The sequence below is a fragment of the Schistocerca piceifrons genome, chromosome 6 (genome assembly GCF_021461385.2).
Source record: "Schistocerca piceifrons isolate TAMUIC-IGC-003096 chromosome 6, iqSchPice1.1, whole genome shotgun sequence".
NCBI lineage: Eukaryota > Metazoa > Arthropoda > Insecta > Orthoptera > Acrididae > Schistocerca > Schistocerca piceifrons.
This window is the reverse complement of record NC_060143.1, coordinates 21,486,228-21,505,870: the sequence shown is the minus strand read 5'-3', so window position 1 is coordinate 21,505,870 and position 19,643 is coordinate 21,486,228. Positions and strand designations below refer to the sequence as shown.

The following is a 19,643-nucleotide window of genomic DNA, read 5'->3' as shown; positions in this document are numbered from 1 at the left end:
GAAACAAGGCCCCCGGAGTAGACAACATTCCATTGGAACTACTGACAGCCTTGGGAGAGCCAGTCCTGACAAAACTCTACCATCTGGTGAGCAAGATGTATGAAACAGGCGAAATACCCTCAGACTTCAAGAAGAATGTAATAATTCCAATCCCAAAGAAAGCAGGTGTTGACAGATGTGAAAATTACCGAACAATCAGTTTAATAAGCCACAGCTGCAAAGTACTAACACGAATTCTTTACAGACGAATGGAAAAACTAGTAGAAGCCGACCTCGGGGAAGATCAGTTTGGATTCCATAGAAATACTGGAACACGTGAGGCAATACTGACCTTACGACTTATCTTAGAAGAAAGATTAAGGAAAGGCAAACCTACGTTTCTAGCATTTGTAGACTTAGAGAAAGCTTTTGACAATGTTGACTGGAATACTCTCTTTCAAATTCTAAAGGTGGCAGGGGTAAAATACAGGGAGCGAAAGGCTATTTACAACTTGTACAGAAACCAGATGGCAGTTATAAGGGTTGAGGGACATGAAAGGGAAGCAGTGGTTGGGAAGGGAGTAAGACAGGGTTGTAGCCTCTCCCCGATGTTATTCAATCTCTATATTGAGCAAGCAGTAAAGGAAACAAAAGAAAAATTTGGAGTAGGTATTAAAATCCATGGAGAAGAAATAAAAACTTTGAGGTTCGCCAATGACATTGTAATTCTGTCAGAGACAGCAAAGGACTTGGAAGAGCAGTTGAACGGAATGGATGGTGTCTTGAACATCAACAAAAGCAAAACGAGGATATTGGAATGTAGTCGAGTTAAGTCGGGTGATGCTGAGGGTATTAGATTAGGAAATGAGACACTTAAAGTAGTAAAGGAGTTTTGCTATTTGGGGAGCAAAATAACTGATGATGGACGAAGTAGAGAGGATATAAAATGTATACTGGCAATGGCAAGGAAAGCGTTTCTGAAGAAGAGAAATTTGTTAACATCGAGTATAGATTTAAGTGTCAGGAAGCTATTTCTGAAAGTATTCGTATGGAGTGTAGCCATGTATGGAAGTGAAACATGGACGGTAAATAGTTTGGACAAGAAGAGAATAGAAGCTTTTGAAATGTGGTGCTACAGAAGAATGCTGAAGATTAGATGGGTAGATCACATAACTAAAGAGGAAGTATTGAATAGGATTGGGGAGAAGAGAAGTTTGTGGCACAACTTGACCAGAAGAAGGGATCGGTTGGTAGGACATGTTCTGAGGCATCAAGGGATCACCAATTTAGTATTGGAGGGCAGCGTGGAGGGTAAAAATCATAGGGGGAGACCAAGAGATGAATACACTAAGCAGATTCAGAAGGATGTAGGTTGCAGTAGGTACTGGGAGATGAAGAAGCTTGCACAGGATAGAGTAGCATGGAGAGCTGCATCAAACCAGTCTCAGGACTGAAGACAACAACAACAACAACAACAACAACTTTCATAATACGAAAATATGCAGCGTACATGTTGCTGCACATCAAAGATCTTTACAAAACGTGTTTTTTCCCCCTGAGTTTCATTTTCTAAAGTGCTGGGAAATTCTAAGCTGCTGTATAAAACCATATCCATTCAAAGGATAAGTTTTACAGTTCCAAGGGAAAGTATGTCACTTAACACAGAAAAAGTATATTTTCACCCCGGAGAAAATGTATTTTTAACCGGGGGATCCAGAAAAAATCCAGGAATTTTTTTTTCCTTGTCTGCGTATACACCCTGGAATACTTTGCTGTCAGTTATCCTGTATTATCTCGCATCAAAACTGAACGTTCTTTGGTGCGGCCTTGATTGCGATATATCGTTGCCAGCAGCGTTTCGCTAAGGGCGGCGCCAGCTCCCTGTTTTGGAAGGCAGAAACCGTGATGGGCGGCGCATGCGCCGTGTACTGAACGGTGGCCTATATAGGATGTCGATTTGCAACCTGGTGTCCGTTAGCAGCGGGACTCATCAGCAGAAGCAGCATTTTCCTGAAGATGGCGACCAGTTGGATCGCCGAAATATCAATTCAAGTTGATTTTAGGATCCGGCGGCTAACCCAAAGAGACTTTCATGAAATATATATTTTGGAACAGTATTTTTAAAAGCCCTCATTAAATATTTTTGTGAATAATGGAGTTTAAATTGATTTGATTGGGAGAATGAGAGAGAGTGCCATTTGATACGACATTAAACATAAGTTATTGAAAGTTCAAAACATTATAGTTGCAACCAACTTAACTGTCTTTTTCTAACATACTTGCATGAGAACACACAGAGATGTATCAACTTTTTTTTTATTTAAAAAGCTGATTACAAGTGGCTGCTGAGTGGGTGACAGTCACATATGTATATGGGACTCCTGCAAAAATAAGGTTTTATATAACTGTTGCCCCACAGTGTCATCGATGGCTCTGCTACTTTCCCTGCATTTTGTAATCCTGTTGGTTATATTAACAGTCAATGTTGCTAATAATTAATATTTTGCATTTTGCTGATTTTTCAGAATGCTCTTCAATTGGTTGATCAAAAAGTTATATATTCTTTACAATTTTTTATAAGATTTATGTTGTTAATTACTAATAATAATTCACTTTATCATACAAAACTTCGACCATGCACTCCTATACATAATTTGCCGCTGTTTGTTTGAAATGTTTAAAGGATCTGTCTGGTCTGCTCAGAGCTCCTGAACGGGAGATGAACAGCTTACTCAGTCTGCTGGCAACAATTGATACAGTTGAGGGCAAATCACCAAGAAATTTTGAGGCAAGAGTTGGTTTCCCAGATGATAAGAGTGCCTTTGTGGACTTCCTATCCAGCTTTGAAATAAATAATGTTACAAATAATGCAGCCTCAGCAAATAATGTCAGTTTGAAGAAGGATACTCCTGAGGACAAAATTAAAAGGATAAGTAAGTTTTGGTTGTAAAGTGAAATACTCTTACTCGAAATGACTGTCTAGAAAAATTATAAGTAGTGGTTTCAGTGACCTGTATTGTTGAGCAGATGAAGTCCAGTGGTTGTGGCCAAAACAGAAAAATGTAAATAGATCATCAAGATCACTAATGTATGCAGTACTTTCCACACTATCTTCTTTGTCTTCGGCTGTTCAGTGCAGAATGTGCAAGCAGGTAGTATGGTTGCTTCACCTGCTCCCAACCTGAGCAGTTGAACATACCTGTTGCATACTTTGCTCTGTAGCACTTGCATTGAAAATGATATTTTATGCAAATTATTTATTATTTGATAAGAGGAATAATGAAACAATTTGTCACCATCCATGAGTCCATACATAGATGAAAGTAGTTTGATTTCATTAAAAATTTAGGTACCTGTTGCTCTACAGGTTAATTTCAACCTCACTCAGCACTCTTTATTAAACACAAGTTATAAATCCCACTTACTGGCAAGACAACCAGAGACATAGTGCTCGTAGTGATGGTCTCCTACGTTAATTCATTGCTCACTGCTGCTTTCTTATGAGAATGGCAAAGCAAAAGTATGTAAACCGTGGATGCTACAGTTGAGAGAACATGATGGTTTAGCCAATTCACATACAAAGGTGAAGGAGTTTAGACTCATTCAGAGCATTTGAGTTGATACACTTTACCGATAGATGTTACAAGTATTTACAGCTTCTGGTAGTGCTCAGTGGCAAATAATAAATAAAAAATACATACCTTCTTGAAGGCAGGAACAGGAAAACAGCTATCAACTGTAGGTATTATAATGTATCAAGGGTGCACTTCAGAAAGTCAGTGTAAATCACAGTCATTTTTGTGGAACTGCAGTTTTATTGCCCTTAGTGGTGATGGTGGTGGCAATGGCAATGACAAAGACAATGGTAAGCTTACTACCTAAATGCTTAATGCATTGCTTTTGAGTACTGAAGGACATGTGACAACAGCTGAGATTGCTTAAGTTGCTTCTTTCTGTATTTTTCTTGACCATACAGTCCATTCCATGTGCTAGATTCATTTTGTGTTCAGATCACCACTTTTCTTCCTCGCTCTGGGTGGTAATGGAGTCTTATTTTGGTAGACATCCTCCATACATGCTTCCACCACTTGTTCTTGGGTTATTCTTTTGTCCATCTATTACTGATTCCTTACTGCCACATACACAACTGTACATGTCGTTATTCCATCCTGGATTTTCCATGGTTTGACTTAAAACAATCTTTTTTGTAAAATTTCATTACTGTGTAAATCCTAGTTCTTTTTCCCAATGTTCTTCTAAGAATTTCTCAGATAAAGTCAAAAACTTTCAGCTTACAGTCAATAATTACGTCTTGGATGAATGATGTCCAAGAGTTCAGAAACATAAATATATTTTTTTCCAATACTATTACCTTGCATCATAATAGTGAGTATCCCATGAAAAACTTTACTTGTTTAGGTATTGAGATTTTCATCTTGATTAAAACATAGAGCATAGTGCGAGTAAACCAGCATGTAGTAATCCAATAACAACAGAATGAGTGGAAGATTATCATAAGTGGATTTGAGAGTATAAATTGATATTCTAACATTTTTGACGACTAGGAGTGTGTGAAGTGTATGTGCAAAGTTCCCACTTCTCTTATATGAGTCGACTTACAAGGGGCATTTGAAAAGTCTGTGCTAAACTTAAAACTACTTATGTGTTTTGGGTAAACCTTTTTTCATTTTTCGATATAGTCTCCTTTCAGACATATACACTTCATCCAACACTGTTCTAATTTGTTGATCCCTTCCAAATAATAGGAATTGTCAAAGTATGCAAAATAGCTATTAGTTGTGCAATCCCCTCCTCATTTGAATAAAATATTTGTCCTGCCAGCCACTTCTTCAAATTGGGGAACAAATAGTAGTCCGAAGGAGCCAAGTCTGGAGAATAGGGGGGATGTGAAACGAGTTGGAATCTTATTTGCATTAATTTTGCGACCACAATTGCTGAGGTGTGCTGGTGCATTGTCGTGATGGAAAAGGACTTTTTTGCAGTCCAATCATCGGCGTTTTTCTTGCAGCTCGGTTTTCAAATGGTCCAATAACAATGAATAATATGCACCTCTAATAGTTTTACCCTTTTCCAGATAGTCGATGAGGATCATCCCTTGCAAGAATCCCGAAAGACAGTCTCCATAACCTTTCCGACCTAGTGAATGGTCTTCGCCTTTCTTGGTGCAGATTTTCCCTTGATAACCCATTGTTTAGATTGTTCTTTGGTCTCAGGAGTATAGTAATGTATCCATGTTTCATGCACAGTGACAAAACGATGCTTAAAGTCCTGTGGATTCTTCCTGAACAGCTGAAAACCATCCTTGCAACACTTCACACGATTCCGTTTTTGGTCACGCGTGAGCAATCGCGGAACCCATCTTGCGGATATCTTTCTCATGTGCAAATGTTTATGCAAAATATTATGTACCCATTCATTGGAGATACCCACAGCACTGGCAGTCTCACGCACCTTAACTCTTCTGTCATCCATCACCATATCATGGATTTTATCAATGATTTCTGGAGTCGTAACTTCCAAGGGTGTCCAGAACGTTCAGCATCACTTGTGCCCATATGGTCACTCCGAAAATTTTGAAACCACTTACAAACTGTTCTAATCGAAGGTGCAGAGTCACTGTAATGTTTATCAAGCTTCTCTTTAGTCTCCTGAGGTGTTTTGCCTTTCACAAAGTAATGCTTAATCACCACATGAAATTCTTTTTCGTCCATTTTTTGACAATCACTCGACTTCCTTGATTCACACGAATGCCAGACACAAAGAAATGGACTAATAAGGCTGAAACTTGGTGTGCGTTCTTTCCAAAGATGCTACCAACTAAACATGACCTCGATACGTGCCGGTGGTGCCACCTCTCGGACTTTGCACGGACTTTTCAAACGCCCCTCATACTTGTTGTATACAGCCGATCTTCTTCTCTAGATAGCCTGCTTCGGAAATCTCTGTAAACTTCTTTTCCGAAGAATGATGCTAGTTGCAGGAACCTTAAAGCCTCTCTCACCATGCGAAATAATTCGGTACTCGAAGAATACTTTCCAAATTGGTCTATTTGAGCTTCATAAGAACAAAATTTACACTTCGCACATAAACATTTAACTTCTCGTAAGTAACTCATAATGTCTCACATTAGAAACAGATTTAAGTCCATTTAGAAAAGAGTTGGTTTAACAACCATGTCTGTACTACAAACATATCGTAAAATATGTCTTGCCTCCAGCAAGCCCAAGATAAGATTTTTTTAACAATTCAGAATCTCATTTGTTCTTTTGTCACTAACTATAGTCACAATTACAAACAGCACAGAATAACACAGAAGTTCCTTGGTTCTTCTGTGTGCTTTCACTACGTCTTCCATGGATCGCCCGACAGGTACTTGTCGGTGTCATTCAACCGCTGCGTTGACCTTTTGCTCACGACTGATTTCACACCTGTGCACACAGACAGGTGACGCACAGTAGATAGGGTTCCTTTCTCCCATTCACATCTAAAATATCATGTGTTTGAGACGGTGGAAGGCTGAGTGATTCTAGAATTTACATGGAAATTAAACACTACAATATAACAATAATATCCTGTTCTAACTGACATGAAAAACACTGGTAATAGAACTGCTACAGATTGTTGTGATAAGCTTCAGTGAAAACTAATTTTTAATAAATAAATAACTTGAAAATTGTATTGTTGAACTATTGTTCAGACTCTGTATTTGCAGGATTTTAGAAGAAAGTGATCATGAATACAAAATTAAAGATAAATACGAGGATTGTACCAAAACTAAGGTTCCCATATTTTTTACAAATAGAAAACATTGTTTATTGTTAATAATTTTTACATAGTTGAAAAGCTTACACTTGTCTATTTTTTAACATAGTCTCCTTTTTTTTTTTTTTTTTTCTCTCTCGACACACTTTTGAAGATGGTGCTCCAACTTTTGTATTCCTAAGTCGAAGAAGCCTCCCACCAACCCGTTGAGGAAGTGTATGACTTCTGCTCAGACTTCATCATCGTTCTTGAAGCGTTTTCCACCTAAGTGTTCCTTTAGGTGGGGGAAGAGGTGATTATCACTGGGGGGGCTAAGTCCAGGCTGTACGGGGGATGGGGCATAACAGTCCACCCAAATTTCTTCAAAGGCTCCTGTGTTTGATAAGCGACGTGGGGTTGAGCGGTGTCATGTCCCTCCAGCAGTCGTCCTCTCCGGCTATTTTTGATTGCTCGCCAGAGTTCGGTCAACGTTTCACAATATCTGTCTGTGTTTATTGTCGTTCCAGGTTGCATGAAATAGATTAGGAGTACCCCCTTCCGATCCCGAAACACAATTGCCATAACTTTTCGCTTTCTTGCCGACTGCATTTCTTTGGTGGTGGTGAACTGGAGTGATGCCACTGACGAGATTGTTGTTTTGTTTTCGGGGTGTAATGACACACCCACGTTTTATCTCCCATGATGATAAGAGTCCAACACTTATCCTTGTTGCCTCCCCCCTCACATTGTTGCAGAAACAGTCAAGGCGTTGCTCCTTGTGTCTATCGGTCACCATCCGGGAGACCCAGCAAGCACACACCTTGCGATAACCCAGCATTTGGCAGTCGCATCCAAAAGCAGTGGTCTTCCACTCCGTTCTTCATCGTGAATTTCCATGCGAGCCTCAGCACATTTGCGGACATGCTGAACGGACATGCACTCTTCACCATAAACCTCTGTCAGTTGCTGATGAATCTCCACTTGTGGTAACTTTCTTGCGTGGAGAAACCGGTTTATTGCTCGAACCACGCACTTGGTGGGAACGGTGATCAGCACTTCCATCTCTGACAGCTGCTAAGCCCGCACTGAGCGACGTAGCGAATCACGGACGGGCAGGCTTGAGAGTGGGGGAACCACTGCGCAGTATGCACTGTTGTTGAATTTAGCCTAGCACCTTCCCTCTAGGCTGCAGCTCATTGGGAACCATCCTTTTGGTACAACCCTCATAAGTAACTTAACTTGATGGGAATGAAGAACACATAACATAGTAGTTTCTATAAATAACTCTTAATTGAAGGAAGCCTACACACATAAAATGAGGTTACACTTATTTAAGCTTTTGGAGCCAGTGGCTTCTTCTTCCGGCAGAAGGGTGGAGGGGAAAGAAGAGGGGTGAAGGGAAAGGACTGGAGAGGGTTAGGAAAAGGGGTAGACTTTGGAGAAGTCACCCAGAACTGCAGGTCAGTGGAAGACACTGTTGGGGACTCCATCAGACGAGATTTGAAAATCTGAGAGCTTAAAGGTGGAAGACAGGGTAATATGCAAGACAGAGATTACTACTAAAACATTGTGAACAAGTTATAAGAGTGGAACGTTAAGTGCAGTTAACGTAACAGGGGAGGGAGGAGGGTGGTGAAAAATAGATGGGTCAGAAAATGAAAAATGTGTAAAACTAAAACAGAGTGAAGAAATGCTAGTTACTGTGAAGAAATGCTGAAACAAAAGAAATTAACGCAAATTAAGGCCATGTCAGTGGTGAAAATTAAGGACACATTGTAGTGCTAGCTCACACCTGCAGGGTTCTGAGAAACTGGTGTCTGGTGGAAGAATCCAGATGGTGCATGTGTGAAACAGGCAGCGAGATCACGACTCTCATGCTGTAGAGCATGCTGTGCAACAGTATATTGTGTGTTGCCAGTGTACACCCTCTGTTTGTGCCCATTCATCCTGACTGATAACTTGGTGGTAGTCATGATGATGTGAAAGGCCGAACAGTGTTTACACAACAGCTGGTATATGATGTCCTTTCAAAGGTAGCTCGCCATTTGATAGTATATGTTTTGCCAGTTACAGGACTGGTGGTAGGAGAATGCGTAAGGCAAGTCTTGCATTGAGAATAGTCACAGGGATAGGAGCCATATGGTAGGGAGATGGGTGCAGAAGGAGTGTAGGGTCTTATGAGGATATTGTGGAGATTGGAGGGTGACCAAAAGCTGTTCTAGCTGTGTTGGGTAAAATCTCAGACAGAATGGATCTCATTGCAGGCCATGATTTTAGGAAGTCATGGCCTTGTCGAAGTAGCTGATTAATACCTTCAAGACCAGGACAGTACTGAGTGACGAGTGGTGTGCACTGAAGTTGTTTTTTGGAGGGATCAGCAGTACCAGGAATTGGATGTGATGGCCTGGGTAATCTGCTTTTGAAATAGGCTGTTGGGTAATTACATCCAGCGAAGGATGAGGTGAGAGTGGGGTGTATTGCTGTAAAGAGTCTGCATCTGAACAAATACATTTGCCTTGAATGCCAAGGATGTGGAAAGGACGGAAACTGTCAAAAAATAAGTACTGTTGTTTGTTAGTAGGTTTAATGTGGATAGAAGTGCATAGCTGGCATTTGGTGAGGCCAAGATCAACATCAAGGAAAGTGGCATGGGATTCAGAATAGAACCATGTGAAACTTAATTGGAAGAAGGTATTTAGGGATTCCAGGAATTTTAACAGATCTGCCTGGCAAAGATGTCATCAATGTATCTAAACCAAACCAGGGGCTGAAGGCTTATGGATCCCAGGAAAGCCCCCTCCAAGTGACCCATGAAAAGGTTAATCAAACAATTGAAACTCCAGGTAGGAATATTAACAATGTAGGAAAAGATAGATTTCAACTAGAGGCTATTTTGTTTTACAACTTAGTTCAACCCAAAAACTCAACACTTAATTTGGAACACAAAATGAAATTTTTACCCTGTTATCTGTTGTGTTCTGTAGCAAATGATTGACGCTAGTTATTGTTTTCTTGTACAGTGGATTTTTTTGGTAATGCTGCAAAAAAATCACACTAATTAAAGTTTATTAGTTTATTGAAAGTTATTGAAATAGTCTCTCTCCCTGTTTAGCATTATGTTCCAGTATCTCAGTGAGAGCACATTACAATATGTTTCACCACTGAAAATACAAATTTAAAAGTGTGCAGATATATATTGAGATAATCTGGTTGGAATGCCAGTCTGAATCAAAAGACTTCATATTTTTCATGGAACTTGCGATGTGGCTATATTATTAGTCAAAAGGAGCAATGTGTTCAAATCCGTGTATGATAAAATATGGTATAATTTTTTATTGTGTACGTAAATTACTTCAGAAGAATTCCGTGATGATCTCTTCAACAAGACCTTTATTGATCTCATTGTTCAACTGAAAAAGTATGGAGAGGGGGGAAGGGCTCATTAAAACATAACACTTCTTTATGATTTGGCACAGGAATCAAATAGGTTATCGTGCTGATAATCTTCAATTGTCCTGTGTGTGTGTGTGTGTGTGTGTGTGTGTGTGTGTGTGTGTGTGTGTGTGTGTGTCCAAGTATGTCCAAGTAAATATGTTTTTTGTTGTTTCTGCTGCGAGCCATCTTCACTGTCTCAGCAAACAAAATATTCTTCTCATTATTGATTTATTTTTACTAAATTTATTTCATTATGAAAAACACACACCCACAACCAACTTGGCAAATTGACATTTGTATGTGCAGGCAACCTAGTGTATCAAGGCAGCTTGTACAGTGATGTAACAGTTGACACATGGCGGGCAGCTGCTGCTACGAGCGGAATAGAGCCACTTAACCTCATGCAACTTGCACTGCAATTCTGGTTGCAGAAACGAGAAGGTGCTGCTCTCCAGGCAGAAATGCTGAGATTTATGGATCTTTTGCAGGCAATATGTTCTTTGACAGGTGGGTGCAACTGCAAAAGACATGTCATTATTTACTGTCAGTTATGTAATGACAAAATAATTGTATGTATAATGTAGAAATTGTTAGGAAAATATGTGCATGAATGAAATATGGATCAAAACTTGACTTAATTTTTTTTTTAGATGTGAATCATATTTGTACTGAGTACAATGAAGTATCACCCTGGTGGCAAGAAGTACGGGCTGTGCTGACAGACTCAACAAATCCATTTATGGCACTAACAGGTGCTATAATTTGTCGTGCTGTTGCGATTTCACTTGAAAAAATTAAGGAACTAGGAGTAAGTAATCCTTTTCCTTGCTAGTAATATATAGATATTTTTCTTTTTATTTAGAATGTTTGCAGATGAAGAAAGGAGTCGTGGAATTGTAGGAAATAATAACATTTGTTGTACATGTAAGAAAATTATCATCAGAAACCATTTCCTTATATTTTTAGCTTCATTTTGTTCATTGTGTGCTTTGAGATTGTTTCTCAGTGTTGTGTCACCTTCATTTTCTTATCTTCAGTATTTGTGTAATTGGGAACGCATATTGAGTGCCATTTTCAAGACCTTGCCTTAACAGTCCAAAAGTAATCTAACATCTCATTGCCCTGTGAACATCCATTTTCATCTTGTCTTGCAGAAGTGGTAGAGACGATACTCTCCCATGGGGCATTCAGAAGTAATTCAGTCAGTACAAAATATATTTGTATCTCATTGTGTTTTGCTATTTAATTCCATAAATGACGAAAATAACGCGTTGAAATTGTTTAACAGTTGTAGGAATCCTGAACATAACAAAAAACTGATACCCTGTAGTTCTGTTGGAAAATGGATGGAACATAGTTAAAGGGCCTATCAGATATTGAAACAAGTATGTCACTTATAGTTAGAATTAAGAGGTGATGTGGCAAGAAGCTCTGTAAATCGAGACAGTGTGTCTGAAAGGAAGAAAGAGAAAAAACAGAGAGAGAGAGAATGAAAATGATCTAAATAAGATGTACTAAGATATTTCGTAATGTATCCCTATACTGCTGGTGATAGCAGCTCTGTCATTTAACAAAATAATCTGGTCTCGTCAAATGACTTAGTAATGTAATAAAATCCAGTGTCACATCATTCTTACATGAGTTTGAGTGTGTCTGTGGCTGTGATGGTAACATCTGTGACAGAATGCTGTATTGAAGATCACTGTATAGTGTTCTGGTTTCCTTATCTGTAGCTATAATTCACCAACAGCTAATTTCTAGTGAGGCATGTACATAGAAACCCACTAATCTAGTTCCTTTGGGACCTTGATGGTGCTGGACTATTAAAAATCCTGAATTACCAAACATCATCTAAAAATAGCAGTGTGCAGGGTATCAACAATGTAAGAAAAGACAGATTGCTGCTTACCGTAAAGAAGACATATTAAGTTTCAGAGAGGCACAATTAAAAGACACTTACATGAAGTTTTCAGCCACAGCCTTCTTCAGCAAAAGAGACACACATATCATTTGTATGCGCAAGCAAGCACACCTCATGCACACAACTACCAACTCCAACATCTCAGACCCATGTGGGTGCCCATGTCTGTACCACAGATTTGTTGATATATCTTCACTTCAAAGGTGAAGTATTTGCGGGTTAGGATAAAATTACTGAGATGTATGAGGAATGAGGTAGTGGGTTTGGAGCCTGAAGGACTTTGAGAAATGTGGTGTTCAATAGCAGTAAGACCACGGGCATGAGGTATGATGGCATATAGGGAGGTGGCATCAGCAGTGATGAGTAGAGATCCATGAGGCAAAAGGGGTGAGGATAGTGGAGAGTTGGTGAAGGGACTGCTTCCTTCCCTCCACCACCAGCTTTTCTGAATTATGCAGGTGGCAGTGATCTTTACAACATATTCTCTGCTCCCATCATTATCACAGACTCAATCTATGGTAACATAGTGTTCCCAACAACGGTTTCCACCCCCTCTGTCGTATCATCTTCTCCCCATTCTTGTCCCTCATCCTGTTTATTTGCTGCCCTGTGCCAACACATCTGCCAATCTTTCTCCACTCCTCTCCTTTTTCCTCCACCTCCCTGCCCTTAACCTCCTGATGATGCATTCTAGTCCCTGCACACTCCACCAGACAGTGTTCGTCTCTCTCCCCACCCAAACACTATTATCCCTTCCCCATCCCCACCCCCTCCAGATGGTTGCTTGCATCCCACATAATAGTTGCATTCCGGCCTGAGATGCAGGGGTTGGCAGTCATGTGCGCATGAGCTGTGCTTGCTTGTATGTATGAATGGCGTTTATTTCTCTTTTGCCGGAGAAGTCTGTTTCTGGAAGCTTTATGTGAGTGTCTTTTAATTGTAACTGCCTTTACGGTAAATAGCAATCTATATTTTCCTACTTCGTTGATAATCCTACCTGGAATTTCCATTGTTTGATTTTGCTGAACAGCTTATCTTCCATCCTACAACCCTGTGATGTTTTCCTTTGTTACTCTTCTCTGTAACATTACGCATCTCAGTGGCTGTTCTTTCTCTCTTTTCCTCTGTTTATTCACCACCTTCCAAATCACATACACTTCTGAGTCACACTGTATCAGCTAACGTCTGTGCACAATGCAGACTTCGTGACCTGATGCCCCAGATTCTTTTCTCCTATAGTAATATTTTCATGCCACACGAACTTTTGATCCTCGACCTAACCCGTCTCCCCTCCCTCCTTCCCTCCTCCCCCCCCCCCCCTCTCTCTCTCTCTCTCTCTCTCTCTCTCTCTCTCTCTCTCTCTCTCTCTCTCGCTTATTTTATTCATTTAGTTACATGTCAAGTTCCATAGGACCAAATTGAGAGGAGTGACGCATGAGGAAACTCTTCAGTTTCGATTTGAAAGCATGTGGCTTATTGCTAAGATCGCAACACACATACACTCCCATTCCTCATCTTTCCTTTTATCTCACGTTTCTGTACATTTTTAACACATTTGTGCATATTTTTGCAAATCTTTGCCTGTTTCTGCACATCTTTTTGCATTTTTACATGTCTTTTTGCATTTTTACACGTCTTTTTGCTTATCCAGCTCCTCTCCCAACCATCAACAACTATTTTACCTATTTCTGCATCTTTCCCATTTCCTTTACACTATTCCTGTCATAGTGGACCCCTGCTCCATCTTTCTGCACCAGTTCGAAAAAGTATACCATTCCCTGGCTAAATTGCACATCCTGTTTCTCAAATGCTTGCTAAACCAAGGAATTCCGCCAACCCTCACAAACTTGGTACTGCAAAAACACATCTCCATGGCACAGGCATCGCAGAAGCAATCTCGGGTCCCTCCACAAGATCCTACTACTACTGTGCAATCCCTACTCCATACATCACATATCTGAAACTGAATCCCTTACTCCCCAGCACCAGGAGGAGCAGCCCAGACACCACCTCCATATGTCATCCAATCTGCTGACATCCTACAGCCACCTTGGAGCACCACTATCCAACCCCTATCGAACCCACAGTGTTCCTCCTCATCCACCTCTTGTAGCAGCTAAACCTTGCCTAGCTGTTCTTTTCAAAAACCCCTTCTGACTCGCCACTGTTGTTAACCTTTCCACCAAAACCCTAAGCTCCACAGAAATTTCAGCCCTATCCAAAGGCCTCACCTTTAGCTGTACACCCAAATTTAACTGTGATTGACTCCAAACCCATTACCCATTCCTCATACACCTTACTAACTTCTACATCTACATCTACATCCATACTCCGCAAGCCACCTGACGGTATGTGGCGGAGGGTACCATGAGTACCTCTATCAGTTCTCCCTTCTATTCCAGTCTCGTATTGTTCGTGGAAAGAAGGATTGTTGGTATGCTTCTGTGTGGGCTCTAATCTCTCTGATTTTATCCTCATGGTCTCTTCGCGAGATGTACGTAGGAGGGAGCAATATACTGCTTGACTCTTCGGTGAAGGTATGTTCTCGAAACTTTAACAAAAGCCCATACCGAGCTACTGAGCGTCTCTCCTGCAGAGTCGTCCACTGGAGTTTATCTATCATCTCCGTAACGCTTTCGTGATTACTAAATGATCCTGTAACGAAGCGCGCTGATCTTCTCTATCTCTTCTATCAACCCTATCTGGTACGGATCCCACACTGCTGAGCAGCACTCAAGCAGTGGGCGAACACGCGTACTGTAACCTACTTCCTTTGTTTTCGGATTGCATTTCCTTAGGATTCTTCCAATGAATCTCAGTCTGGCATCTGCTTTACTGACTATCAACTTTATGTGATCATTCCATTTTGAATCACTCCTAATGCGTACTCCCAGATAATTTATGGAATTAACTGCTTGCAGTTGCTGACCTGCTATTTTGTAGCTAAATGATAAAGGATCTATCTTTCTATGTATTCGCAGCACATTACACTTGTCTACATTGAGATTCAATTGCCATTCCCTGCACCATGCGTCAGTTCGCTGCAGATCCTCCTGCATTTCAGTACAATTTTCCATTGTTACAACCTCTCGATACACCACAGCATCATCTGCAAAAAGCCTCAGTGAACTTCCGATGTCATCCACAAGGTCATTTATGTATATTGTGAATAGCAACGGTCCTGTGACACTCCCCTGTGGCACACCTGAAACCACTCTTACTTCGGAAGACTTCTCTCCGTTGAGGATGACATGCTGCGTTCTGTTATCTAGGAACTCTTCAATCCAATCACACAATTGGTCTGATAGTCCATATGCTCGTACTTTGTTCATTAAACAACTGTGGGGAACTGAATCGAATGCCTTGCGGAAGTCAAGAAACACGGCATCTACCTGTGAACCCGTGTCTATGGCCCTCTGAATCTCGTGGACGAATATCGCGAGCTGGGTTTCACTTTATCCTAAGCCACAACTACTTCTCCTTTGAAGGGAAGGCATGTAAAGAAATCTGCGGCGTAGTCATGGGCATCCACTTGGCACCCTCCTATGCCATCCTTTTTATGTGCCATTTAGAGGAGACCTTTCTAGCCATCAAACCTCTAGTCTGGTTCAGGTTCATGAACGATATCTTCATGATCGGACTCAAATCCAAGACACCTTATCTTTGTTGCTTCACAACCTCAACACCTTCTCTCCCATCTGCTCCACGTGGTCCTCCTGAACCGTGTGCCACCTTCCTAGATGTTGACCTTCTCCTCTCTGATGGTGCCATCTACATCTCTGTCCACATTAAATCCACCAACATTCGACAGTACCTGCATTTTGACAGCTGTCACCCCTTTCACATCAAAAAATCCCTTCCATACAGCATGGCCACCTGCGGACAGTGTATCTGCAGTGACAAGAACTCCCTTGCTCAGTATGCTGAGCTTCTCATCGAGGCCTTCACAGACAGGCACTATTCCCTCAGACCTAGTCCACAAACCGATCTCCCATGCCATTTCCCTTCACATCCCAATCGTCCCACCACCCCCAAGAACCAGCCACAAAGGAGTGTCCCCCTTCATCACCCAGTATTGCCCTGAACTGGAGCAACTGAACCACATCCTTCATCAGGGCTTTGATTACCTATTATATGCCCTGAAATGAGGTACATCCTACCTGAGATACTTCCCACCCCTCCTAAAGTGATGTTCTGTCACCCACCCAACCTCCACAACATCCTAGTCTATCCCTATGCCGCCCCTAATCCCAACCTTTAGCCACAAGGATCATATCTCTGTGGAACACCCAGTTGCAATACCTACCCAATCCACCCACCAAGCAATTCCTGGTCCAGTCCTGTCAGAGGTTTATCCTATTCCATCAGAGGCTGGGCCACCTGTGAAAGCAGCCATGTCATTTACCAGCTCTGTTGCAATCATTGTGTAGCTTTCTATATTGATATGACTACCTACTAGCTGGCCACTAGGATGAAGGGACACTGCCAGACTGTGGCCAGAAGCGAAATAGACCACTGTGTGGCACAACATGCAGCTGAACATAACACACTTGATTTCTGTGCCTGCTTCGCTACCTGAGCCATCTGGATCCTTCACTCCACCACTAGCTTCTCTGAGCTGCACGGATGGGAGTTATCCTTACAGCAGATTCTTCACTTTCGTAACTATCCAGGCCTCAACCTACAGTTACATAATGTCCCCACACCTTCTACCCAACAGCTTCCACCCCATCTGTCCTGTCACCTCCTCCCCATTCTTATCTCCTGCCCTGGTCATTTGCCACCCTCTGCCAACACATCCAAACCATCTTTGCCCACTCCTCTCCTTTTTCCAATTTTCCCCACCTCCTAGCCCCACAGATTGCTGATGCTGTGCTTGTTGGCATTCTAATCCGTGCACACACTGCCAGGCAGCGCATGTCTCTCTTTTAATTGTGCCTGTCGCAACTTAATGTGTCTTCTTTATGGTAAGTAGCAATCAGTCTTTTCCTGCATTGTTGATATTCCTACCTGGAGTTTGCAGTGTGTGGGACACAAGATAAGCATTGGTCAAGCGGCCTTTGATTGTTTATCATATGTTCTCTCTGCTTCTATTAAATTGATGAAAATGTACAATACTATATAAAACAACATTTTAGAGAACAAATGTAGAAACTTAATTGCACCCTGTTGCTTAATTTTAAGATTTTATATTAAGTTCAGGGCAGTACAATATTATACTACAGCCCCATGTATGTTATTTGTAGTACACAACAGTTTATGTATATTATAGTACATACAGTATTTCCATATTGTATTCATTTTAATAAGACCTGATGTCCTTTTTCCCTTCAAAAACTTGTTACATGTAGTACACGAATTTACAAGTTCTTCAGCATTGGACAGTTTGCTGCTTTCAGCAGATCATATAACTGTATCAGTAGTAGCAACTGCTTCATTCCGGGTAGGTGGAGGTGGTGAGTTTTTTTTTTTTTTTTTTTTTTTTTTTCATTAGCCCCTTTTTCATTAGATTCGATATCTGGTGGTTGAAGTTCTTGTTGTTGCCCTATTACAATTTGTATTATCAGTTTGACTGATGTTTCTTCGGCTAGGTGTTCTTTATTATCATATCTGTCCAGTCCAAAACTTCATCTCACGGTGAAATTTGTATTTTGTTTTGAGCAACATCTAACAGTTTAACAACAGCATCATTTTTGATTGGAACAGTGGAGTCTGTTTCTTCTTCATAGGCTTTTGGCCAGTTTCCGCCAAGCCCACCAAAGAGTGGCAGGCTTAACTTTATTCCACACCAAAGCTGTTGCAAATATGCTGTCTTTTTTTTTTTAAATATATTCACTAAGATCAATTCAGGCACTGGAAAGTGGAATGTACAGTTATCTATCAACTGTATAACCCTGCTTTGTTCAGGCAAACCAAGTTTTTTAAACAGGATCTCACAGAAGGTACAAAATTATGGAGAAACGAGTCCTTAGACAATTCTGAAATCATCCCTGCATTGAAATTAGCTGCACAAATTACAAGAAAATTTAAAGCGCATTTAAAAGCTTTTGGCTTTTTGTACCTGCCAATAACATATGGAGTCAACATGTGATCACCTGAAGCATTTGAACACAATACAGTGTCAACTGATCTCCCCCCTTTGCACTTGTCATCTTTACCTGCCAATGGGGAACTAGGCAAGCAGTGCCAAAGTAGGTTTGTGTCATTGGCATTGTAGACATGACTAGCAGTTAAGTTATGGTGTTTAACCAAATTGCAAAAAGTTTCTTTGTAGTCTTCTGCTGCCTTTTGATCTGCCAGTCGTAGCTCCCCACCTATTTCAAGTTTCCAAATGCCATGACAAGATTTGAATCAGTAGAGCCAACTGTAAGAAAATACACAATCAGTTTCTGATAACCCCAGAAACTGAATGTTTACCTTTTTCCATAGCCATAGGTTCAGTTACAGGTTTTCCTTCAGACATTTTGATCCAGAACCACTTGTACAAAATTTCACCCAACTGATCTAGTTTGGACTTCTCCAAAGGTTTTCGTGATTCTGTTGTTGTTGTTGTTTTTTTTTTTTTTTTTTTTTTTTTTTTTTTTTTTTTTTTTTTTTTTTTTTTTTTTCCAACAGTCTGTGAGGAAAACGTTTGATGTTTGACCTTTATTTTCTTTTTCATATTATAGAGTGTTGAAGAGCCAACTTAATGTTGTTATCTTATTTCTATCCTCTTCTTTCTCATTTCAATTAATGACCAGCTTCTGTTGTATCATTAGTGTAACATGTTGAAATTTCACTTCAGGTTTGTTTTGAGAGTATTCAGTTCAAAAAACATTCCCACAACAATATGCAGCACTACTGTGTTTGTGATATAGAACAGCTCTAATCATGATAACACTTTAAAACACCTCATTTTCATTGCTGTAGACAATTGGTGCTTAACAGACGCTGTCTGACACATGACTGATGCAGTTGTGGGCACTACACCATTCGAAATTGTTGACCACTGCTGCCGAGCGTAACCACGTTGTAGTGAACGTGTCTGAAGTATTCAGTATGTATAAAGCGATGCCCATTTATTGAGTGTGCCAGACTGTCGGCTATGGGATTAACAGGCTTTTACTGCAACGTGTTTTTGCCGACAGAGAAGTTAGAGACGTAATAACTGAGATTGGATGTCTGTTCCACAGTGGCAGATGTTTCCCGTGTTGCAGGGTCACTGCTACAAAATTAATGTTATCGAGACTAAACCTTGATTCTAGTATATTAGTCACCTATTGCTAGTTGGCTTTGCTTTATTATATTTCTGTAAATATTTACAGATGTTGTTCTGACTAGTAAACGTGAACACTGCAGAAGAGTTTGAAATTAGGTTAAGATCTCTTTCATCAGGCAATAAATAATATTTTCTGCTTCATAAATGTTTTAGTCCAATTAAAATAACCTTGTGATTAACATTTCAACAAATCGAATTGTATGGTGAGCTGCCAGTTGGGCGCAGCTCACTGTTTTGTCTTTTCTTTAGGTATTTTCAGAACTGGCTCAATAGCGGATGTCAGCACAT

At 40.5% G+C, this 19,643-nt stretch overlaps 1 protein-coding gene across 1 annotated transcript in view; it reads left to right on the top strand.

The window, feature by feature from the left end:
* LOC124802945 (rab3 GTPase-activating protein non-catalytic subunit) overlaps nucleotides 1–19,643 on the top strand; it is a 171,428-nt gene that overhangs the window by 80,894 nt on the left and 70,891 nt on the right. The window contains exons 13-15 of the mRNA XM_047264033.1: nucleotides 2,663–2,912; nucleotides 10,483–10,683; nucleotides 10,827–10,984. Of these exons, the coding sequence (XP_047119989.1) occupies nucleotides 2,663–2,912; nucleotides 10,483–10,683; nucleotides 10,827–10,984 (609 nt within the window). The remainder of the gene's footprint in view (nucleotides 1–2,662; nucleotides 2,913–10,482; nucleotides 10,684–10,826; nucleotides 10,985–19,643) is intronic.